General features: G+C 40.9%; 1 protein-coding gene across 10 annotated transcripts in view; it reads right to left on the bottom strand.

The window, feature by feature from the left end:
- The window catches only part of trip12 (thyroid hormone receptor interactor 12), a 73,471-nt gene that overhangs the window by 12,805 nt on the left and 35,043 nt on the right, over positions 1–25,623 (bottom strand). For 5 of the 10 annotated variants that reach the window (XM_031901548.1, XM_012970118.3, XM_012970124.2 and 2 more), the window contains 20 exons: positions 21,282–21,377; positions 21,086–21,178; positions 20,522–20,683; positions 20,046–20,114; positions 12,290–12,455; positions 11,991–12,108; positions 11,667–11,823; positions 10,003–10,156; positions 9,105–9,333; positions 6,983–7,101; positions 6,352–6,556; positions 5,820–5,920; positions 5,522–5,693; positions 4,915–5,056; positions 4,157–4,348; positions 2,519–2,670; positions 2,178–2,335; positions 1,961–2,034; positions 1,329–1,528; positions 172–305 (listed from right to left, as the gene is read on the bottom strand). In XM_031901548.1, coding sequence (XP_031757408.1) covers positions 172–305; positions 1,329–1,528; positions 1,961–2,034; positions 2,178–2,335; positions 2,519–2,670; positions 4,157–4,348; positions 4,915–5,056; positions 5,522–5,693; positions 5,820–5,920; positions 6,352–6,556; positions 6,983–7,101; positions 9,105–9,333; positions 10,003–10,156; positions 11,667–11,823; positions 11,991–12,108; positions 12,290–12,455; positions 20,046–20,114; positions 20,522–20,683; positions 21,086–21,178; positions 21,282–21,377 — 2,893 coding nt within the window. The remainder of the gene's footprint in view (positions 1–171; positions 306–1,328; positions 1,529–1,960; positions 2,035–2,177; positions 2,336–2,518; positions 2,671–4,156; positions 4,349–4,914; positions 5,057–5,521; positions 5,694–5,819; positions 5,921–6,351; positions 6,557–6,982; positions 7,102–9,104; positions 9,334–10,002; positions 10,157–11,666; positions 11,824–11,990; positions 12,109–12,289; positions 12,456–20,045; positions 20,115–20,521; positions 20,684–21,085; positions 21,179–21,281; positions 21,378–25,623) is intronic. The other 5 variants (XM_012970121.2, XM_012970126.3, XM_012970119.2 and 2 more) reach the window with 3 other exon arrangements.

Consider the following 25,623-nt stretch of genomic DNA (forward strand, 5'->3'; position numbering starts at 1 on the left):
TGCAAAATTAGTCTGTAACATTTCAGATTTAGGTTACTATTACTACATTACCTATTTGCTAGATAATTACTTGAACTTTTGTATTGTTTCCACTACTTAAAGTCTACAGTAAAATGAACTTAAAAAAAAAAAAAAAAAACATAAAGGATACAGACCATCCATCTCGCTTACCCTTACCATGCCACAGTTCATCATGTTTCTTTGAGTTCCTTGGAGAGGTTTTGGTGGGTGCAGTTTGGGCACGTCCTCTCTTGCCCCCTACTGTATCTTTTGCACTCTCTTCTTCTTCTCGAACAGGTTTGTACCTGACAACAAAAAAGACATTTAAATACAATTAACAATTTATAATTAAACAATTTGCCTACATTTGCCATATAACCAAAATTAGTGCACACCAGTGGCAAAGCATGTTGGAGCTCTATAAGAAAAGTTTGTACTGACAAATTTAAAGTTAATTCATTTGATGAGGCGCTGAAATCAAACCTTTAAAGTGCTCTGGAGGTGCAAGGCAGTGATAACTACTTATTGCAATTAATTTTGGATTACTTGTACATGTGCTTGGTCAATGAAAGCCTAATTCATTCAATGTATGGCAGAGTAACATGCGAACTAAATGCTGGACAGGGAGAGTTTTAAAGCCAAGTCATCTGTAAGCGCACACAGTGGCTGCATAATTTAGCTACTGAAAATGGACTACAACATGCCTGTGAAATAATTCCCCAAAAAGGTGAAAAAAATCTTCCAGCTCATTTAAACAAGGCACACGATTTTTGGAAGATGTTTTATTCAGAAGTTGCTGCGGTTAAAAGCGTGTTGATTGCTTGAACTTAGTAGGGTACGCTGAACCCGAAATCGGTACAGGATTTATCTGAATCAGTGACATTTTTAGCAGGATTCGGATTCAGCCGAACCGAACCCAATACTATGTACTAAAAAATATTTGCATGCACGAACAGACACTTTCCCCTGCATTTTCGGGTATTTCCCCTTCCATGTTCAGGGGATTCGTCCAAATACTGAAATATAGAGTTTGGTGCAAACCTAGAAGTTAGTAGTAGTAAAATTTTTGATAAAATTCGTCTGGAATCAAACTTTTCCAAGCAACAGAACAGAAGCAATATTTTTGTGAAGATAAAATAGTGGTGGTTTTAAATGAAATGGCATTCTAATACCATATCTTCTAGGCAAGGCTGCATTCTCTTTACCAGTCAGAAGTTGGAACACTGCTACATCTGACCCATAAAAATGTGTATACTACCATTTTAAATCACATGGTTTTTAAAAGTCACAGACTTAATGACGGAATCCAACCATATAAATGCATTTACCAAATAGTATGGGTCTTGGTCCAAATACCAGCTCTTCCTAGAGGGTTACTTTCATCATCTGTAGATTCACGTTCTTCTTCTGTCTGTATACTGTACTGCCGTACTGCTTGGTACACAGTCATGTTGTAGGGAAGAAGGTGATCTCCAATGTAAAACTGCAACCTGTGCCTCACATTTCCGGAATTCAAAAACTGTGCAGCCTGTAGGAGCAGAGTAATAAACATACATATTTGTTCTCCAATGAGTCTTTGCATAAGTAGTGCAAAATCTAAATTATTCTGGTAGGGCGTTTTTTGTGGAATGCCAGGGACCGTCTAGTATCCCTATTAAGTTTTTAGTCATACAGACAAAGTGATATCATGGTATCCTTGCCACATTTGAGCATGGAAGAGTCAACTACCAATGCCCCAGGGGAGAAAGGGAGCTAGGTGAGGTACAGGCACACTAAATAACACACAAAACTACAAATCAAATTGTTCAGCACTAAATGAATAGGAAAAGCCCTTTTTATTCTAATGCCTACAAAGGACAAAAATATCGGACTTTTATTAGTACCTGATGATTGTGTGTTTAGCAGAGTGAATAAGGAGGCAACCATTACTAAGAAGCCCAGTTAAGTATTGCATACTTACCAAAGATTCATCAATCTCTTCATCAGAGCCATCATCATCACTATCTTCGTCATCCTCTCTAACTCTGCCATAACCTTAAAAAAAAAAAAAAAGGTATTGTACATATTATGGAGGGACACTGTAAAGAAAATTCGGAGACCAACGGAGAGCGTGGGTGCAACCGAATAAAAACAAGCCTTGCAGATACACATTTTTACAATCACAAGAAGACCCTCACCTCTGACCACTAGGTATCGTTCAATTGCTTGTACAAGGGCTAATGGATCTATTTTAACAGGACCACCTTTCCACTGCTTTACATTAGTGCAATCAGGGTGCCTCTGAAGCTGGCACTTCAGCTGGTGAGTGTTGAAAAACTTTAAAGCTTGTGATCCTCTGCAAATGAATATACAAAAAAGTATGCACATTATTCTGTGTACAAATGTGTCCCCAAAAGTTACATTTGTGCTAGTATTTAACATTAAAGAATGACAGATTTATTTAGAGTAAAGTAATATCATACCATATTACATCATTTTCTATGACTCCATGCTTTCTACCTTGCAGCGTTTAACTTACCTGCTTCCTGTGCCATTACCACTAGGGAAATCATGCACTTTGACTGGAAACTGCTCCATCTGACTAAGGCAATTGTTCATCTTATGGACAAGTGCTAACAAGTGCCTATTTTCTGTTGGATCCAGTTTTGCAAGTGGTTCCTCTCCAGGAAGCTGTGGAGAAAAGAAGAATGGGACTGATTCCTAGAGATTCATACCAAAGAACAATTACTAACTTGTACCTGCAAGAAACAAGGAATTTAAGCAAAAGAGCAGAATAATGTATTTATTGTGGTTTTGAACTATTTGCTTTTCAGTCTCTTTCTTGAACAAGAATCTCAAATGTTATTTAGTAAAACAAGCGGCTCTAGTAACCAGAATACCTGTGGTGTAAATATTATTATACTTCTGACAGAGATTAACACCAAACCAGAAAACTGCACAGACAAAGTTCTAGAAAAGTACAGGGCATGAATAATGTGCTTTAAAGGATAAGGAAAGGTAGAGTTACTGTGTGGGTACCAATTTGTTTGGCACCTCCCATGGACTCTAATTGCTTACCTTTTAGCCCTGGCCAATGCACTTCTGTGAAAACTGCATTAGCCCATGGTAGTTTTAGAAGTGCTGCCATGTTTCTTTACCTACTGAGACATCCCCTGCACTGCTTTAGACTTTGACATGAACAGTACAGAAGTGGCTGGAAAAGGTTTATAATGTTCATGTACCAAGCCCAGAGTGCAATGTTAGTGCAGGGAATGCCATGGTAAGCACTGGGCAGCTGCTCTGCTGAAATCTACCCCAGGACAGTGTGTTTTTCTTAGCCCTGGTTAAAAGATTAGCAATTAGAGTCACTGGGGGGTGCCTGGCAAACTGACACCCCACAAATACTTTAACTTTCCTTGCCCTATTATTTCTTTCAAAAGAACCATAGCTGGTCCAAAACTGTACAGTACATGATTCAAACACATATATATATTATATATATATATATACACACATGTATTTATACAGCAGAACACATTCTGAAGCTCTTCACAATAAATGGTTGCATACGCTAAGCATACAGATTAGATACAAAAATATAGCCTATACTAAGACCTATAACTAAGATAATAACTTATACAAGGGATAAAGAAGGGGCTACACAAAACTGCTTATTATCTATTCATTTTGAAAAGTTTTCATTGAGGAGAAATACTAAAGAAAGCTATCGACAAACTCTGTGGTTATGGGTAGCTGTGCTCAGACAGCAATGAACTATAAAGAGAATTTGTAATACAGGCTGAATATAACAAATAACTCCATAACCTGGATTTAAAGGGACTGTTGGTCACTAGTGGCAGAAGCCTTAGTAAGTAAAATGTGGACTGAATGAGAGCCTGAATTCATATTATTTACTATTATCATTCTAATAAGACCTCCAGTCTGCTAGTGAAATCTCTATCTGCTTAGGGCAGGAAACAATGGTTAGTCATAAACTAAAAAAAATCACAGGTTATCACTACTAATTACCTTGAGTAAGTATATGCCAAATGCACCCTTTAGCTCAAATGGTTAAAAACACAGATTTTGTGAGGCTCTTATAAATATGGTATGGACTATGCTCACATGGCTGTTGTGTAAATTCTGACAATGTAATACATGACACCAGAACACTTACAGGGGTGCCGAAGAAAACATGAAGAAATCGTTTAAGCCGTATGTCACGGCTCACTATGTCTTTATCACTTTTGGAAGTCAGGTACAATAGCAGCTGTTTCACAAACCCACTGTGCTGGATTTCGAAAGAAGAGACGTCTGACTCTGAGACAATGCTACGGATTTCTACAAGGCACTCAACTCCTCCATCCACCTAAAAAAAAAAGGAATAGTATTAAACAGCAGCACAGAGGAGATGTTTCTGTTACAAAGATAACACATAGGGGCCTATATTTTGTGTCCCAAATTTTTGGTTTGGTTGCTTGGGCCAGAGACCCTCCACAATCACTAAGATTTAAAAAAAAAATTAACTCTGGGAAAAAAATAATTTGCAAAAGACAGCTCATATGTAAAACCCTACTACATCTAAACAAACAATTTTCATTAAAATATACGTTAGCAGCATTACTATTTTAAAAATTTAGGGCTGCCTCCAGTAAAACCTTCCTGATGTTTTTAGTAGATGTAAGGCATGAAGCTCCATATTACAAAAGATCCACTATCTAGGAAATCCCAGGCCCTAAGCATTTTTGGCTAGCAGATCCCATACCTGTACAAATTAGCTCGGAACACTTTCATAGACTGGCAACAGATATTGCTTGCGGTGGCTAAATACACAACTTTATATTTATTTAAAAGACAAAAACAGAACCCAATAAAAACATAAAATTTGCTTTACAAATGTAACATTTGGTAACAGCTCTCTCTCGCTTACTGCACCTGAAGGTTGAGCTGTTCGGTGGCATTGCAGAGTCGCTGCAGCACATTAAGTGCGGGATTACTGCCATCCATGTTCTCTGAGCTGAAATATCTCTCCACAAATTTGTGAGCTTGCTCCTTAATCCAGCCACGTATTCTCTCTCTAAGCAATAAGGAAGAAAATTTAAGGAGCAGGATAACCACAACCTATTCATAACAAGCAAGGGTGACACAGGTGTCCGGGGCACAGACTATACATGGTTTGAAGCTGGTGCTTGATGAACAATTGAAAATGGAGCCACTGGACAGTGATCGAATAAATGGAATATAAAGAAAATATATTAAAATCTCAAAGATAAACCCTTTGCTTAACAGACCTCTCAGAGAACTCGCTTGGGCATTTTTTATTTTTTTATTTTTTACAAAACATGCGTCTGTTCCGGAGAGAGGGGTCTGTTACAGGGGGAAAATAATAAGTGAAAGGTGCCCTTTAAGGTATCTGCACGTAATCAGCAGTGGGTGTTTAAATGTACTCTTCCCTAAAGGACAACTTGCTTTGAAGATCTGTAATGGAGAGCAATAAGCTGTTGGCTACTAAACAGAATATTATAAAAGCAACTGATGTTACCTGTTGTTAGAAATAGTATCCTTGGAAGCCGCCCTGGCCAATCCACTGACACCTGCTGTCCTTGCTGGCTCTATGTTGTTGCTGTTTGACTGAGTGCTTAATCTTCCCCAGGTTTTAGGATTTAGGCTGGCAAGGAATGATTTGGGAGACTGTGTAGTTGTAGGGCTTTTAGCTAAAGAGACAGTAAAGGGAAGAAAATTTAACAGATTCAGTAAGTTTTAGGTCAATCTAAAAGCTTTAATCATTGTGACTACTGCCTTCCATTGATAAAATCTGGTTAGATTTTATTTTACGGTACCTTGATTGTCAACTTTGTCTTCATCCCTAGGAGGGGAATACTTTGGTCTCCTCGGCCCCCGTTTTGGCAGCCGTTTTCTCTTCAGGACATCACTTAGTCGGCTAAAGCAGCAAAGTAAAAACAAGAATCAGGGTTTATGTATACGGTACGTGCAAACTTACTTCCAGAAACTATTTCACAGAGGTTAAGGGCCGTGAAAGATGGGGAGATTAGTTGTGGCAGACAAATCTCTCCCTTGTTACGGGCGACTAACCTACCCGATATGCCATCCTATCAGCTAGAATGTAAATCGCCGGTGGGATGGCATACGCAGTGATTTGCCAAAATCGCCGAAGTTGCCTTGAGAGGAAACTTTGGCGCCGCATATGCCATCCCACCAGCGATTTACATTCTAGTCGGTGGGATGGCATATCGGGGAGATTAGTCGCCCGCAACAAGGGAGATTTGTCGCGGGCGACTTCTCTCCCGTCTGCCATGGCTCTAAAGAACCATTTATCTGTCTGATACCTAATTGAAACGCAAATGTTCTCACCCTGGTGGGCTAAGGTCGAGAGAGTCATCCCGATGCTGCAGGCTTGGAGAGCCCAAATCAGCAGCACTATTTCCAGACGCAGTACCACTTCCGGTGCTTATGGTTGTTGTGCTCGCTAGAGATCCAGAGCCATTTGTGCAAACTTTTGGTGGGCTTGTAAGAAGTGCCTCTGATTCAGCCAAATTTTTAACCTGGTGCATGACACCTGAAAAAAAAAAAGTCAGTCAGTTCGCACTTATGTTATCTGCTGTACAGGAGGAATCAGCAACAGCAATGTATTAAGAGCCAATTAAGAGCCATATTTTCTGTGATATTCCAAAATGCCAGGCGGTGGGCTATTGGGGATTGACGCATCGTGCCGTGTGAGCAGTAAGGCTGAGCGTTTATATATTCAATTTTCTGGTATTAAGAGCCAACACAACATAGGAATTATACATAAATACTATTTAGACCTAAATTTTTGGCAGCAAACTGTACCTACCTTACAAATACAGTAAGTAACACCAGTACCTGAGGGGCAAATATGCAGTCAAAAACATTCAAATGTGCCCTGTACACAAGTACCAGTAGTATAAAGGAATATATATGTTATAAATAAAAAGAAGAAGAAGATGTAGCCAATCTACATTACCTTCCCTTCTGAAATACACACTAAATATATCCGGCAACTTTTGCATTAAGATTTCAGCCATCTGAAGAGCTCCCACTACGATTTTGAGGTCTTGACTTGACAGCATGGATGCAATATGACTACAAAAAAACAGAAGACTGCTGTTGTAACTTTTTTTTTTTATAAAAAAAAAAGATAAAACAAAATCTTAAAGCAGTTTTATATGTTGACATCAATATGCTTCGTCAGTTTAGTAATTCATAGCAACCACAAATGACAATATAATGTATTATATATACTGCCTGCTGAGTGAGTAATAATTCACTATTGGTCACTATTGCCTTAAAATGATTCTTATCAAGATCCCTTAAGAAAAGCATTTAAAACTGTCATGGAAAAACACATTTCAAAGTTAAGGGGGATAGCTAAGCTAGGGTGACCAGATCACTTGAAAATTCAGGGACACGTCTAATTAATACATATTACAGGGCAGCACAGATTAAAGGAACAGTAACACTAAAAAATGAAAGCTTTAAAGTAATAAATATATAATACACTGTTGCCCTGCACTGGTAAAACTGGTGTGTTTGCTACAGTAACACTACTATAATTTATATAATAAGCTGCTGTGTAGCCCCGGGGGCAGCCATTCAAGCTGGAAAAAAGGAGAAAAGGCACAGGTTACATAGCAGATATAGCAGATATAGTGTTTTATCTGTTATCTGCTATGTGCCTGTGCCTTTTCTCCTTTGAATGGCTGCCCCCATGGCTACATAGCAGCTTATTTATATAAATTATAGTAGACTTTCTGAAGTAAACACACAACTTTTACCAGTGCAGGGCAGCAGCACATTATATTTTAGTTACTTTTATACACTTTCATTTTTTGGTGTTACTGTTCCTTTAATATTATAATTAATTTATAATTAAAATAAATTGCTATCAGTTTGGCCATGCTAGCTGGGTTTTTAAGATGTGTCACTGAATTTTGTGATCTGGTCACCCTAAGCAAAGCTTTTATATTTAAAGTACAGGTATCGGACCCCTTATCCGGAAACCCATTATCCAGAAAGCTCCGAATTACGGAAAGCCTGTCTCCCATAGACTCCATTTTAACCAAATAATTCACAATTTTAAAACTGATTTCCTTTTTCTCTGTAATAATAAAACAGAACCTTGTAATTGTTCCCAACTAAGATATAAATAATCCTTATTAGATGCAAAACAATCCTATTGGGGTTAATTAATGTTTTATTGATTTTTTAGTAGACTTTAGGTATGGAGATCCAAATTACGGAAAGACCCCTTATCCGGAATACCCTTGGTCCCGAGCATTCTGGATAACGGGTCCTATACCTGTATATTAAACCATCAGATAATAAGTGATATAATTATCAAAATTAAAGAAAACTAGGAATGGTTTCAAGATCCATACTCCCACATAAATTATCAGAATGACATTACCATTTAGGGACCTCTTTTCTTAAACATGTCAAATCTATGCTTAAGCAGGGGACAGAGAGAATTCTTCATATATAAAAGCTACATGACTCTAGGCAGGTATCACAACATTTAAGAATTGTTAGAAATTGAGTTATTAAAGGAGGACTAAACTATAAAAATGAATGGCTAAAATGCCATATTTTATATACTGTTCTTATTGCACCAGCCTAAAGTTTCATCATCTCAATAGCAGCAATGATGTCAAAGGAGCTCCCCATCTTGGAAAGTATTTATTTATAATTAATAAACAAGCCATTAGGAAAAAAGGACAACGCTTGGAGCACTGGCTATAGGCTGAAGACTAATATAATTAGAGACAATATAAAGTTTTAATGAAATATACATTTTTAGGTTTAAAAGTTACAAAAATATATAAATTTTAAAATAAATTCTGCCCAGTTACATTTTTTTTTTATCACAGCCCCAGAAATGTACTAGAAAGTTAAAAATCAGGGTGACCAAAAATATGAAAGGTTTGTACAAATGTGTGGGTGCTGTGTCATATGCCCAATCAGTGTTATTGCTATAGTCTCCCAGCGCCTGAAAAAGATGGATGCACCAGAACATATAGTATTTGCATGTTTGGGATAAAACACTGTTATTAACACAATGTGCAGCTCGTGATATTCAAAATCCCTACCTGGATACAGCATGGTTCTTTAAAACATCTTTCAGCAGCTCAGCATCTGCAAAATAAATTATCCTAAGGATTGCTCTAAGGCACTTGTGTCTAACAGCAGGTCCTGCAGAAGAGCTGTACACTTCATAAAGCACTCCAAACAAGGTCTTAATAAAAGACTTAGCCAGCTCAGGGTCCTCTTTCATCAGCTGTGCTCTGGCGTCATCTCTTTTAAGCTCAGAATGTCCAGCTGTAAAAATTGGGGATAAGGATAAAGGAATTTTAATTGAATGTTTAAGACAGAAAAACACTGGAAACCATAAGAGTATTTTTTGGAAGTAAAAGTAAAAACACAAACGTATGATGTCTTATGGGGCAGCTTACTGGGCCATGTACAAGGCATGTACAAGTCTGCTGACTGAAAATTGACCAGATATCTATTGGGTAGGATTGAAAATCCTGTTGGCAAGGTTGATGCATTTCTCTACGGATGTGTTGCCATAGTTCCCTATTACCTGATCATTGGCTCAATCCAAACGACTGGATCATCCAGATATGGCACAGCCTGCTGCTGGCCAAATTAGGTTAAGATATGCATGTTTAGTGGTCTCACCAATCGAGCAGCTCTTAAAGCCCAGAACATAAAACAGCTTTAATAGTTTTGTAATTTATCAAGGCATGGCATACTAGATAACCACCCACTGTACATTACCATATAAAACAAGACACTTGAATCTAAACAGGTTAGACCTCAACCATAAAGTCATTTCAAAGAAAAAAATGTTTTGGGAAATTATCTAGAGCTATGTATCTGATATTAGGTGGGATCTTTCTTCTGTGGGGACACAGCTAACACAGGCCTGTAACAGGCTATACTGTTTTTTTTTTTTTTAATGACAAGTGCTTATGGGATACTTACTAGTGTTAGCATTGGCTACAGGGTTAGGCTTTCTCTGAATAGCGCGTGCAGTTCCGGTATCCTCGTTGATTTGCTGCATAGAATTAAAATCAATAGTATAAACACGCCCCAGTGTAGACAAACTTATCTCATCCTCACCAACCTGATGGGCTGCCTGAGAACACAGATATAAAACAGAGAGATAATCCTTGAATAGAAACACAAGACTTTGTCACACAGAATGTTAGACTGTGTTTTGTCCTCTCTGGGTCGCCAAAAACTGGAAAGACACATACAGTTTTTGTAGCGTATCAAAAAGGTGTGTGTTAATAAACTGGGGGGGAAAAAAAGCGAGGACTTTGTTCAGCATAGGTTGCCTTCTTAGTAAATGCCCAAAAGAACTAAGGCCCACAAAAACTTAAAGTGTAACCAGGATCACTCAGATCCTGAGACTTATAAAGTTATAATGCACATTTGCTTCATTTCAGTAAAACCTATCATTTGATCAGCAATTAGCTTTAATCGGTTTAGTACAGAATAATAGAAGCAAATGACTTGTTACTATAGACTACAGGTCTGGAGCAAATCTACATAATTATGATATGCCAAAATAAACATATTATGATATGCCAACTAGAGTTTAGAGGCTGATGATATAGGGTTAAATAGGTTAGGAAAGATGGAAAACACATTATAATGCATGGAATGTAACTAGTACTGTAATATAGTATGTTACTTAATAGTATTGCATTTTCATTACTATTTTAACAATGGCACTAGCCATTTGGACACTCTTAAAAAAAAAAAAAAAAGTATGAAATCCCCACTTGGCAAAAGGAGCCCCAGCTGGGATCAGCACCAGGAGCCTGCACACTGGACATGACTGCACAACTCTGCATTTTCGCCTTTTTGGCACTTCAATAAAATTGTATGGGTGGGGTTGGTCCATTATATTGAGGGAAGTTTAAGATTTAAAAATAAATAAAAATCACTGAGCTCTGAGAGATCTAAGTTGATGGTGCTCATCTGCACTGGTAGTTTTGCCATATCAAGTGATCAGAAATTGTATTTGATTGGTATAGTGAAGTCCAAATAATAAAATCTGTCTGGTTGCTATGGTTTACTGCACTGGTGCAATGCAGAGTATGTTTTTTAAACATGAACCTACTAGCCGAAGCCTGCAGATATGTAACACCCACAGAGGACAACACATCGCCTAAATGTCATGTATAAGCAATGCTATTTATCTAAACGGTTGCTAACATAGGGCAGCTTCCAACAGACAAAAAAATAAAGCAAGCAGTATATAAATGCTGCTGACAGCTTATTTACATACACCTATACTGCAGCAAGGAACAATCAGAAAAATTATTGTAACTAATTTGAGGCTAAATAACAACTGCTAATCTACTTATAGCTCATGTTAACTTAAGATATACTTCAACTTATAAAGGATATGAACATCTTTGGAGCTTTGTGATAAAAAGCAGTGCACAAAATAAGGTGGTCCCCCGGCACACACAGCCCATATACAAACACTATCACACACACATGACCTAAGCACATAAACAAAACAAGTTTCCTATATGTGACATAGCATATACAATAACATTTCCCAATACAGATGTAAACTTTCTGGTAAAAATAATACTTAGACATTACTAGCTGTATGAGTAAACTTTTACCTCGATGATCCTGCTGTCGATCCGGCTGTATGGATGCCAGAGGCCACGGTCATCCCTCCACTGCCATATTGCTCCATCAGTGTTTTGGGCATTGCCCTTCTTTAGCATTGTATCCACAGCAAATATTCCTTCTTTTGGTAAGCAAGGCATCAGCTCACTGAAACAGCCATAGGGTATCGTTGAACAGTTAATGCAATAGATAAGCAGTTACATTGGCAAGAATATTTAATAACATTTTATTGCAAGTGGTTACACGATCATTCATGTACATAACCTTTATTGTTCAAGGCCTTTATGTGAAAAACAAATAGATAATCAACGTACCATATAAGTGAGGTCAGTTCATATAGCTCCTGAGGACTTCTTGGGACCAGGTCAATTTGCTCCAGGCAACTACCATTTGAAGCCCCGCAAAGGAGGAAATGCAGAGTCTCTGCAATGTCTGCAATTAACAACCTTGTTAATAACTAATAAAACAGACAACCTTCATTGCCTATTTTTGTTAGTCATATTTTAGTAAAATATTTAACAAGCAAGAATAGCATTGAACTTTGACTCATTTCTTCTGGACAATATGAAGCTCTTAAGGTGAAAAAAAGAAAAAAAAAGTAGAAAGTTCTTACTCTGCTTCATGAGCTGCACGGCCAGCGTGGGGCAGTTGGAACACATTAAAGAGAACATGCGGACCACCATAATAAACATGCCAGAGCTCAAGATGGGGGGTGTCACGACAAGAAGCTGTTGAATGTTTGTAAGCAGGTCCCGAGAAGCCACTTGTTGCAGAAGGTTCTGTTTGCAGAAAAAAAACAATAATTTGAAGTGGTACAAAAATACCAAGCCAACAGCTTTACACAAGCTTTCCAATATAACAGAAAGCATTTAAAGGGATGCTCTCCTTCCAATTTAACACTGATGTAGATAGTGGCATTCTGTAATCATTTTCAAATTGAAACCACTTATTTTAAGATGATTTTTTTTGTTCTGCAGCTAGTTACTGAATAGAATACAGAGGGAAAAAAATGACAGTTAAAAGAAAGACAAAGAGAAAATGTAACAGAAATAGACAGGAACATGGGTGAAAAAAGGAAACAAAAAAATGGCACATATAAACAAAAAACACATGCTCTTGCTTCAAGGTGTTGACTAAAAAGAAACTATAGCCCAGGACATTGCAGGTCTCTTAAAAGGAGATTTTGTGATACTCACCGTTAAATCCTTTTCTCTCAGGAAGTCTGTGGGACACAGGGACCATGGGTATAGTAGGTACCAGCAGGAGGCAGGACACTAGAATAGGAAGAAGAGGCCTAACCCCTCCTCCCTGCTGCTATACCCCCTTGCACTTCCTGCCTTAACCAGTTTTGTCCACAAGAACCAACAAGGTAACGAATAACAATAACTATATACATGTAGGCAGAGAGAAGTTCAGAGTTTTCCGCTTCCAGGGGGGGAAGCCCTGTGTCCCACAGACTTCCTGAGAGAAAAGGATTTAACGGTGAGTATCACAAAATCTCCTTTTCTCTAACCGTCGTCTGTGGGACACAGGGACCATGGGGACATACCAAAGCTGTCCCAGAATTTCAGGGCGGGAGAAGCGGTTGGTAGAATATTGGTTTAATTCACTGCCGCTTGTAGAACTTTTCTACCAAAGTGTGCGTCAGATGCTGCGAATACCTCAAATTGGTAGAATTTTGTGAATGAATGGATGGATGGAGGACCAAGTAGCGGCCCTGCAGACTTGTTCAGCTGAGGCTCTGTTCCTGAAGGCCCAGGAGGTGCCTATGCCCCTGGTAGAGTGCGCCGTGATGTGGACAGGAGGAGATCTTCCACGGGCGATGTAGGCTCTTCGTATGGCTTCCCGTATCCAGCGGGATATGGTGGTCTTGGATGCCTGGTGACCTTTTCGAGTTCCGGAATGAAGGACAAATAGAGATGTCGTCGCTCGTATGTCCTGGGTACGGTGCAAGTAGAATTTGAGAGTCCAAGGAATGTAAGGCCACTTCTTTGGGAGATGCTGGATGAGGACAGAAGGAAGGGATCGTGATGTCCTGATTGATGTGGAAGGTCGAAACCACCTTGGGAACAAAGGATGGGAGGGTTCGTAGAACTGCTCGATCCTCGTGGAATATCAGAAATGGATGCTGGCAGGAAAGATCGCTAATTTCCGACACTCTGCGGGCTGAAGCGATGGGCAGAAGAAAAACAGTCTTCCAGGTCAACCAGACTAGCGGAATAGTGGCTAGCGGCTCGAATTGAGGAACCTGCAGTGCTGAGAGGACCAGGTTGAGGTCCCATGGCGGCAGGGGCTCTCGGAAAGGGGGGGCAAATGCGTGATACTCCCTGAATAAACGTGGTCACGTCGGGAAGGATGGCTAACAGTTCTTGGAAAAGGACTGAGAGTGCAGAGATTTGTGATTTTAAGGAACTCAGTGAGAGACCCTTGTCAAGGCCTGACTGCAGGAAGGATAGTAGCCGGGGAACTGATAGGAGTTTCCTGTCTGATTGCACCAGTCATTATACGTTTTCCACACGCAATGGTAGGTCTTAGAGGAAACGGGCTTTCTAGCCGCCAGCAGGGTGCATATGACATCTTGAGAGAACCCTTTCCGGGTAAGAACTAACGACTCAATCGCCATGCCGTCAAATTCAGGAAGGCTGGATCGGGGTGGGGGATAGGCCCTTGACTGAGAAAGTCGGGAGTGAGAGGTAGAGGCCACGGATCTGCTGTGCTGAGAGCCTGGTGAACCAGGCTCTTCTGGGCCAATGTGGAGCTATCAGTATGACCATGCATCTTTCGGATCTGATTTTTCGGAGAACTCTGGGAAGCAGAGGGAGAGGTGGGAATACGTAAGCCAGGTTGAAGTCCCACGTGGTCGTCAAGGCATCCCCTGCTAACGCTAGAGGGTCTCTACATCTGGACATGAATTGTGTCACTTTCCGGTTGTGACGGGAGGCCATGAGGTCTACCTCTGGGAGACCCCATCGTTCCACAATGTCTAGGAAGATCTTGGGATTCAGGGCCCATTCCCCTGGATCAATCCCTTGACGACTGAGGTAGTCTGCCTGCCAGTTCTCGAGTCTGGGAATGTAGATTGTGGTTAACCGGACTTCCCTTGCTTCTGCCCATGTTAGAATGCGACTGACTTCCTTGAGGGCTTGCCGACTTCTTGTGCCCCCCTGGTGGTTCAGGTATGCAACAGTGGTTGCGTTGTCCGATTGGATCTTGATGTTGCGTCCTGTGAGTCGGTTCTGCCAGTGGTATAGAGCTAGCCGTACCACTCTGATTTCTAAAATATAGATTGGAAGTCGGGTTTCTGCTGCTGTCCAGGTTCCCTGAGCTGAGAGATGTCCCAGGACTGCGCCCCAGCCTTGGAGACTGGCGTCCGTGGTTAGGATGAGCCACTGAGGTTCCTGTAGGGAACGGCCCTTCTCCAGGTGAGTCGGGTTGAGCCACCAAGACAGGGCCACTCTTGTTCTGGGTAGAAGCTTGATTGGTTGGGAGAGAGAGCTGCGGTTCCATTGATCCAAAATATTCCACTGTAGAGTCCTTAGATGGAACTGGGCAAAGAGAACTGCTTCTATAGAGGACACCAGGGACCCCAGCACCTGCATGGCAAATCGAATGGAGGGCTGAGGGTGTGGATGAGTTGACGAACTAGGCTCTGGATTCTGCCGATCTTTTCCGAGTGGTCAGGGTGTCCATGACCAGCGAGAGCTGGGATGTGGCTGCAGGACGAGAGGGTGCTTTGAGCAGTAAGTCGTCCAGGTAAGGAGTGATGGAGGCTCCTCTGGATCTCAGCGAGGCTGCGGCTGCCGACATGATTTTGGTGAACATCCTGGGGGCCGAGGTGAGTCCGAAGGGGTGTGCGGTGAATTGGAAGTGATTGTTTTTAATCGCAAAGCGCAAAAACTTCCAATGGGGAGAGAAAATGGGCACATGGAGGTATGCGTCTTTGATGTCCAGGGCCACCAGGAATTCGTTGGGGTTCATGGCCGCGATTACTGACTGTAGGGATTCCATCTTGAATCGTGAAGGACGAATGAAGACGTTTAGGTGCTTCAGGTCCAGGACGGGTCGGAAGGATCCGTCCTTTTCTGCAACGATGAAGAGGTTGGAATAGAAGCCTCGAAACCTGTCACCGGGAGGAACCGGAACAATAACTCTTTCTTCCAACAAGTCCTGGACGATGGAAAAGAAGGCATCCTGTTTGTGTGGATCCTGAGGGAGCCGGGACATTGGGTGGTCCGGACACAAATTCGAGACGATAACCTGAGGTGATTATGTTGTGTACCCACGTGTCTGTGGTGAGGCGAAGCCATTCGTCCCGGAAAAGGCGGAGTCTGCCTCCGACCGGGGTGTGATGTTCTAAAGGAAGGTAGTCATGCTGTGGAGGACTTATCGGAGGCCTTGGCTTGAGGCTTTTTGTTTTGCCACGAGTATTTGGGATGGCCTTGGAATCTAGGCTTGCTGGAATTCTGGGATTGGTAATCCCTAGAGGGTGGTGCCTTGGATGGTCTAGTGCGAAAGAAGCGTCCTCGACGAAAGGAGGTACGGTTCCTTGGTTGCGGAAGTAGAGTACTCTTTCCCCCGGTCGCCTGACTGATAATTTTGTCCAGTTCTGGGCCAAAAAGGAGTTTACCCTTGAATGGGATGGTGGTAAGCGATTTTTTGGATGAGAGGTCGGCCGACCACAGTTTTAGCCACAGGGAACGGCGTGCCGCCACCGACAGTGCGGATGTTCGACTGATGGCTTGAACCGCAATCAAGGGATGCTTCGCACAGGTATTCATTGGCGTCCTTGATTTGGGATGCCAGGGTCGCCAATTCCTGTCTAGGGGCGCCAGAGTTTATGCCGTTGATTAATGAGGAAGACCAGGTTTGTATGGCTCTTGCTACCCACGCCGATGCTAGGACGGGTCTCAGACTTCCCCGGCGGCTGTGTATGCGGCTGAGGAACCCTTCCGTCTTTTTGTCCATGGAATCCTTGAAGGAGGACGAGTCGGGGACCGGAAGGGCAGTGTTCTTGGAGAGGCGTGAGACGGGTGCGTCCACCGAGGGTGGAGTGGACCACTTGTGAAGAGCTTCCTGAGGGAACGGATATGAGCGCTGAAACCGCCTGTTGGCTTGGAAGCGCTTCTCTGGGTGATCCCACTCCGACTGGATGATACTATCCAACTGTTCATGAGTGGGAAACATGGATAGTAGCTTCTTCTGGCACTTGAATAAGGATTGCGCCGAACTCTGAGCCTCTGGCGTCTTGAGATCAAGGCAGGATATGACTGCCGCGATGAGAGAGTCTACCGCTTCCGATGGGGTCTTTGACGTTTCCTCAGCATCGGCAAGGTCATCGTCATCTGAAATTTCGCCTTCGCTTAGGGACTGTTCATCCCAGGTGGCCGAGGGCTGAGGAGAATCAGAATCACTGTATTCCTCGGCATGAGGAGGGACGTGACGTTTGAGGGACTTGGTTCGTGGATCTGGGTCTTCCCGATCCAACTTGTCCAACAGTTCAGACATGCTGCCAATTTGGGAATGCCTGTGGATAGAGAGACCCCATGATGGAGGGTCCTAGTTGGAAACCGTGGCCTGTGGCTGTACTGTGTGTGTCTCTGCGGAGGAGGGCCCATCCCTTGGTTCCTCTGCCTGGACCGTAGGCGTAGGTTCCTGGGCCTGGGAAGTAGTCTCAGCTGGGATCTTGGAACAGGAGGAGCATAGCGGGTTCTTCCTGCCTGAGGGAAGGCGTTTGCAGCACCTGGCGCAAGAAAGATATTTAACTTTGGATGCGCTAGAGGCCCCCCTGGAGAAGGGGCCCTCTGAATTGCCCTCTGCCATGATACTGTGAGCGATAGAACAGGGAAAACAAGGCAGGAAAAAACAACAGAGCAGAAATAGCCGTGCCAGTACAGTGCCAATCCTATATCAGTATGGTGGCAGTATAGTGCAAATAATGCAATTAGGCCAAAACACAGAGTTAGTACAGTGCCAGTACAGAGACAACCGTATCAGTATGGTGCCAAGCAGTGCTAGTACAGGTCAGTATAAAGCAGGAGAGGTGTCAGTGAAAAGCCAATACAGCATAACATCAAAGAAAAATTTTTAAAACTTTTTTTTTTTATATATCACAGTGCCTTGTAGAATAGCATATAGTATGCAAATGAAAAAATGCCCTTGTAGCCTGCGTGCCTGCCTCCCCCAACCAGTAAGCCCCAATCTCCCTATTGCCAGTGCCTAGCTCCTGAGGTAGAACAATAACGGTCCCTGTGAGCCCGTGCTGTCTGGGAAGCCTGGTCCAGGATGGAGAGCGAGAGCCAGCGATTCAGGATGGAGAGCGGAGGAACCGATGCGATCCGGAAGAAAGGAGAAGCAGAGTGACCGGAGGAGAAGCGCGCGAAAGGAAGGCCCGAAGAAGAGACTCCAAGCAGGGCACGTGACGTCATCCGTCTGCGCCGAAGGTGGAACGCATCGGGTTCGGAGGATCCAGAGAGACAGCGGAGCATACAGAGGCACAGCATGGTAGGCAGACAGGGCTGGGGGACGCAAGGCAGAGGGAAGAGCATGGCTGGGAGGCACGATCTGCGCAGGGAGCAGACCAGGCAGGGGGGAGTAAGGCAAAGGGGAGCAGGCATAGGCAGCGCTGTATGGCTAGGCAGGATTAATGGCACTAGGACACGCTGGGCAGCTTCTGTGCTCTGTAGGCAGAGGCAGGGAATCTGCAAGGCTAGTAGCAAAAGCTTACATGAAAAGCCCCAACGTCCTGTTTTTTCCACGTAGGGGGCAGCCTGAAGAGAGGGGCTCCTGTTGGAGACCTCTAGGAACAACCCCTGTTGCCAGATTGGATCTGGCCAATGAAAAGAATCTGAGTAGTGAGATGATCCTGTCTCCTTGTTGGACACTAGAAAAAAAACTGGTTAAGGCAGGAAGTGCAAGGGGGTATAGCAGCAGGGAGGAGGGGTTAGGCCTCTTCTTCCTATTCTAGTGTCCTGCCTCCTGCTGGTACCTACTATACCCATGGTCCCTGTGTCCCACAGACTGTTAGAGAAAAATATATGGCATAAAACAGTCCATATTTAAAAAATTCATATAAATAAAGCATTTCAAAAAGAAAAAAACCCCCACACCATATTTCATTGTAATAGGTGTCTGAAGCTGCCTGCAGGAGGAAATTTTGTGTGACTTCTGAAAACCGAAGCGATGCGTAGGCCTTTCCACCAGCGATTAGTATTACTGCCGGGTACAAAGGCATTTTGGAGTGTTTAGCAGTTCAAAGTGTGTGCTTGTTTACATCAAATAATGGTTAACTAAAACACTTACTGTATATACTCGAGTATAAGCCTAGTTTTTCAGCATCCAAAATGTGCTGAAAAAGTCACCCTCGGCTTATACTCGAGTCGGGTGCCATGGGTCCCTCTAGACTAGCACCCTCTCTCCTTTGTGTGCAAATTAGGCCACCTGCAACCAGACCCTCCAGTGCCCTGGCCTAGGCTCCCACTAGCAATACTTATTTCCCCTTACATCCCTCCGGGACCGGGTCTGCTGCCAGTTTTCCAATGTGCAATGAGCGTGGGGTAGTACTCATATTGTTTTTGTTGACCCTCTTCTCCGCTTACAGAGCTAGTTTACTGTTTTTCTTTGAAATAAATATTGAAAAACTTATACCCCACTGATGCCTCAATTAATGTAATTTTATTGGTATTTATTTTGATTGTTAAAACTTAGCAGTAGCTGCTGCATTTCCCACCCTAGGCTTATACTCGAGTCAATACATTTTCCAGTTTTCTTAGATAAAATTAGGTACCTCGGCTTATATTCGGATCGGCTTATACTCGAGTATATACGGTACACACAGCATAATTATTATAACTGCTTAAACTGTTCTCATGTGCATTTCTCTAGCACCAAACAAAAAGTTTTTAAACATATACAAGACTCTCTTGAAGAAGCTTACTCTGATACCATGAGGAAATATAACAAACTCAAGCACAGTATTTTGACATTTGAGGACTTATTATACAGACCAGCAAAACCTGCCAGTCACACAAACAAGTGGAAAGAACACATATTACTGTAGGGCTTTTTACTTGTTTAATATCCCATTTTTATCTCAATAAGATGGCATACTGCTTTTTGACTGCATGATTCTCTGTGAGAGAAAGACAACTTTAAAGCACCCTTAATCACCTGTCACATTTTAATAGTTAGAAAATCAGGTGAAATGCTCGGTCTAGGGCAGCCTCAGATGTTGATAGGTGGGCTTTGATCAGTAATGCTCCTTGTTATTGCAGAGGAGCAAACTGTCATTACTAGTGTATGCCAAAGGCAGAGAGCATTACATATTTTAAAATTGTTTAAAGAGGGCAAACGACAAATTGTAGAAGTTTTACCTCTTCATGCTGAAAGTTATCTACAAGTCGTGCAAAACAGAGGCAAGTGCTCTCCACAGATTTCTTATCCTATGAAATAAAATGAAAGAGCAGAGTTTGTCAAAACATTTAAAGAAGACATACTGTAAAAAAAAAAAAAAGGCTATCCCCCTCCTACTGTGCTCCTGGCACTAACATTAAGACACAGCAAAGCCTCATTTCAAACAGTAACAGGGACTGTAGAATATCTATATGGTGCTCCAATAAAGGGGCCTTTTTTAAAAGGTAATGATAATTTTTAGCCCAGAATGAAACCTGACACCTGAAGAGAAATTACTTATTATATAGGTCTCCCTTAATTCTATGATTAGGAATACAAGACTAACAGCAACCTGACAAAAACCTCATATACATAAATCAGCATGTCTCCATGTTCTAGTCATACATGTGGGTATCCAATTAGTCAAAACAGTAACATTACAATAAAACAGGCTCACCTGGTGTGTTAACCTCTGGGTTAGCAATGGCAAAGAATCTGCAACAAAGTGAAACTCGTCTGGGCTGATACTCTGGCAACAGTTAGCTGCTATGGCTAAAGCATTCCTCTGTGCATTGATGCTGAAGAATTCCAGGTACAAGAGGCAATCGGCAAGTCCTCCCTGTAAAAGAAAATTGTGATAAAAAAAAAATCACTGCAATACATAATTCCACTGTAATTTATAAGGGAATTAGTAGACAAGACTTGTGTAGGTCAGATGACAAGTATATATAATAGTTACAGAACTGTGGTATGACTAATAACATTCTAGTTTGCTAATGGATTGTACACAACAGAAATCACTGTAGGCATAGTCCTGTAATAAGGTGAATTTTACGGAAAAATAGAACTTTCCCCTTCAAAAAAATGTTTTTGTTTTTTTTAAAATTGGTCTTTAAAAGGTCGCCTTAGTGCAACATCTAAACGAGCACAATTATCTATATTTAGCTATTCTATTAGAGCAGATTACACCACGCAGGACAGATATTGTCTATCATAGCAAGGTGGGATGCATGGTACTTACAGCCTGTAAAATGGCTTTGCTGTGCCTCCGTGATAACATTTCAAGGGCAGTGAGAGCCTGTTCAGCCACATCAATGCACTGAATGACTTGGAGCTGGAGGAAATGTAAACAGGGTATTAATTAGGTACCTTCTTTACTAAGCTCTCTGTCAAAAGCAGGTGCCTTCTAGGAAGATCCCTGAGTTTAAGCTTCTTACCTTCTCCAGAAACACAGGGATGGCATCAACAACTACTGCAGAGGAGCGAGGAAGTGCTTCCATCATGTAGGTTAAGGCTCGACATGCATGGTTCATCTGTTACAAAATAAATATTTCAAGGACCATTTATTTAACATAGGCTGGAGGAAAGCCCCACACATTTTTAGTCACTGAAGTTATCCAAGTAAATTCTAACTTCCAGATGGGGTTAGTTCCTGGATTAACATTTAGGGGGCAACTAGGCATAAAAAGCTGTATAATAAAAGTTATTTTCAAAACCCAAAATCCATACTAGTTATATAGTATTAACAAAGTTTATTTTGCTCAAGGGTTTGGAATTATTTCTTAGGCTGATAGGCCCCCCTTTAAGAGTTCTATAATCTGTAGCCTTATAATGTTGAGTAGTAAAAAAAAGTATACAGCCCTTCCTGGAAGGCACACTATCACTACCATAAATGTATACTATAGAAAAAGCATAATAAATTTGCTTCACAAATTGTTTCTATTACCTATATTCGGCTGTTTACATCTTTAGCAATTAGTGAGTTCTCCACCTTTTTCTTTTAAGCTGCAACAAAAAACCCCATGCTGCATGTCACTGACAAACTCTACCTGCTCTAACTGGCTGATTACAGCACGAGTCAGCAATCAGCAGGGCTACATATGTTTGGAATAGAAAAAAATATTTAAGGTTATGGAAGCACATTAATAAACCATTAAAATGTAAGCTTAAAAAAAAAAAACCACTTGGTTTAAAACTTAATTTTTTCAGGTGTATAAATACATAACACCTTCTAATCTCAAAGGATGCCCTTGTAGTTTCAACATATTATAGATAGGGGCTTACCATAAAGGGTACGAACTGCTTGAGTCTCCTAAACCATTTTAAATACATGGTTTGTCCTTGCTGGCACTGTCTGGTACTGCTTGCCAAAGTACAGTTTATTGTTCACAATTACCCCTAAGCCCATCAAGGATTGCCTTTTGTTCCCATTAGGGGCATAAATAGCCTGCAATGTCTTAAAGAAACAGTAACACCAAAAAATTAAAGAGTTTTAAAGTAAATGAAATATAATGTACTGTTGCCCTGCACTGGTAAAAGTTGTATGTTTGCTACAGTAACTCTACTATAGTTTAAATAAGCTGCTGTGTAGCCATGGGGGCAGCCATTCAAGCTGGAAAAAAGGAGAAAAGGCAAAGGTTACATAGCAGATAACGGATAAGCTCTGTAGAATACAATCGTGTTTTATCTGTTATCTGCTAAGTGCCTGTGCCTTTTCTCCTTTGAATGGCTGCCCCCATGGCTACACAGCTGCATTCTTTATATAAACCATAGTAGTGTTTCTGAGGCAAACACACCAGTTGTACCAGTGCAGGGCAGCAGTACATTATATTGGAATTTCTTTTATACACTTGAATTTTTTGGTGTTACTGTTCCTTTAAATTTCAACATTTAAATTTCAAGTAAATAACTTTACATTTATCAACAACTGAATCTCACCTGACACTAGCAGTCCAGAACACCAGTTTGAATAGTTCCCCCTACAAGTATGGCCTGTTCTGTCCATCAGCAAACACAGATACATTGCTTTCAATGTACTCATCAAAGTCATTAAAAAGTGAATTCAACCTAACGCTGCTGCACACCACATAGAAGCCTAGCCCAATATATTTATAACTACTTCCTGTACACAATATTTAACATTGGTGCTCTATCCAAGGACAATGCCACAAGACAACCTGACCTTAGTTGAGAAAAGAAGTTTATGTGATAACGTAATATAAGCCTTGGCCATATCTAATCTGGATACCATTTATTGCACTACTAAAAAGCAAGTCAATTCATTTGACATGATGCACTTAAAGGAACAGAAACACCAAAAAATAAAAATTGTTTTTAAGTAATCATAATGCTATGCACTGTTGCCCTGCACTGGTAAAATTTGCACATTCAGAAACACTTCTATAGTTTATATAAAAAGCTGCTGTGTAGCCATGGGGGCAGCCATTCAAGCTGGAAAAAGGAGAAAAGGCACAGGTTTCATAGAAGATAATAGATAAAACACCATTGTATTGTACAGAACTTATCTGTTAGCTGCTATGTAACCTGTGCCTTTTCTCTTTTAAAAGGCTGCCCCCATGGCTACACAGCAGCTTCATTTACTAAACTATAGTAATGTTTATAAAGCAAATACACCAGCTGCACCAGTGCAGGGCAACAGTACATTATACTGTAGTTCCTTTTATACACTTTGATTTTTTTGGTGTTACTGTTCCTTTAACAGAAAATGCTGAATCCTATTTATCACACCATTCACCAATCTTGAACATTATCTAAAATCTTGAAATAACTTTTCCACTAGACGTCAAATGTTCAGACCTTTATTACTCCAAGATTAAGCCCAAAACCCCTTTTTAAAGGAGAACTAAACCTCAACAAAAAATTAGGCAGAACTGATAAATATTATGATTGGGGACTCTTTACAAGTTGAAGGCAACCACTGCCCTTCAGCATTGAAGATCTGAATCTCTCTAAAAATTCCCCCAGTAGCTCCCAATCATTATCTTTAGACATTGCACATGCTCTAGGCTGCTGCATAACTGAAGCATAATAGACCAAGCTTTTAGTTGTGGATCATTATTGCAGGGATGTTTAATCTCTGGGCTAGTACAGGAAATTTGTATATAAAACAGCATTTTTACCATACTGTTATCTTTTAGTTTTTTTTTTCTCTTTCAGATATTGAAATTGCATCATGAGACATACCATAAGAGTGAATTAAAGAAAATCAGAAGTAATGCCTTGGTTATAACTGAACTAAGCTAAATAGTCCATCCACCTTGCAGCATTGATTAAAGCGGACCTGTCACCCTAAGAAATAATTCCAAATTGTTTTCTTTTGTGTTTGTCAAGCAAAATGAACTTCACCTACACTGTAGAAATTATTTTAATCTTATTTTCTTCAGCCTTGGAATTCACAATTGCAGCAAGCAGGCCGGCGCCATTTTGTGGACACTGTTATTAAGGCAAGCATTGCATCCTGCCAAAATCTTGTTTCTGTGCCAGTATGGGGGGACCTGATACCCATGTCCATACTCTGGTTACGAAATTAGATGGTGAGGAGGGGAGGGGGAAATGTGAGGGGCGCAGCAACATCTAATAAGTTCTGAATTGAAAGTGAAAGTAACTGTCTGCCCCACCTCTATGCCTAAGGCATAGAGGCAGGGTAAGCAATATATGATTGACAGCTGGGATTTTTAAATGCTTTTATTATGGGTATGGATGTGTTAATAAAGAAAAAGACTTGATTTCATATTTAATTTGAAAAGAGCTTTTATTATACAGCTTTTTATGCCTGGGTGACGGGTCCACTTTAAATGTGCTTAAATGTTCTGTCAGCCAATAATAATTAGTCTGGGCAACATCTTCTGTACCAAAAAAGAGGTCCTGCAAGGCTGGCTATACTGATAAGAATTAAGCACTCCCAGAAAACCAAAATATTTCCATTTTTTTAAAGGTCCCATAGATCTAAAGTTTAATGTCTCTGCTGATCAACTTTTACCTTCATTTGTGGTAAAATACATTAAATGATACAATATTCTGGGCACATTTCCACAGGCATTCTATTCCAAGCACAGTTGTAATGCATTCTGGGTTGTTAACAATCACTAGATCACATTCATCGCTGGGCCCAAAACTAAGTGCAATGTTAAATTAAGATTAAGACACAGATTACTTTTCCCATTGTAGCCTGTTTGCAGCAGCAAATAGATCTGTTTCCTTTGCTTTAAATAAGATGTTCTTGAAGCACATAGGGCTTCAGTCTTATTATTAATTGCCCAGTCAGGCAAACCATTTACCTACATTTCTGCAACATAAATGTCATATTTCCCAACCATCATAATTAATATGACCTATTTAAATTAGCCAAGCTTATAACATACATGTAATACTGCTACCAGGTTGATTATTGTGTCAATCCTGCAGCTTTAGGATCTGACCTTCCTGCCATTATAGACTTACCCTATCCTTCTCACTACCCCCTTTGCACTATTCTCATGTAACCTCTCTTTCCTGTACAGGTAGGGGACCTGTTATCCAGAATGCTTCAGACCTGGGGTTTTCCAGATAAGGGTTCTTTCCATAATTTGAATCTACATACCTTACATTACTGTTTTATTATTAGAGAGAGAATGAAATCATTTTTAAAAATGATTTTTAATTGCGAGACAGCCTTCCCAATTATAACATAATTATATACATAATGGATCCCATACCTGTATTACTTTATTTTTTTTATTAATTGTATCATTAAGAATGACTAACAAAATCAAAATACCA

Source organism: Xenopus tropicalis, chromosome 5 (assembly GCF_000004195.4).
Source record: "Xenopus tropicalis strain Nigerian chromosome 5, UCB_Xtro_10.0, whole genome shotgun sequence".
In the NCBI taxonomy this organism is placed as follows: domain Eukaryota; kingdom Metazoa; phylum Chordata; class Amphibia; order Anura; family Pipidae; genus Xenopus; species Xenopus tropicalis.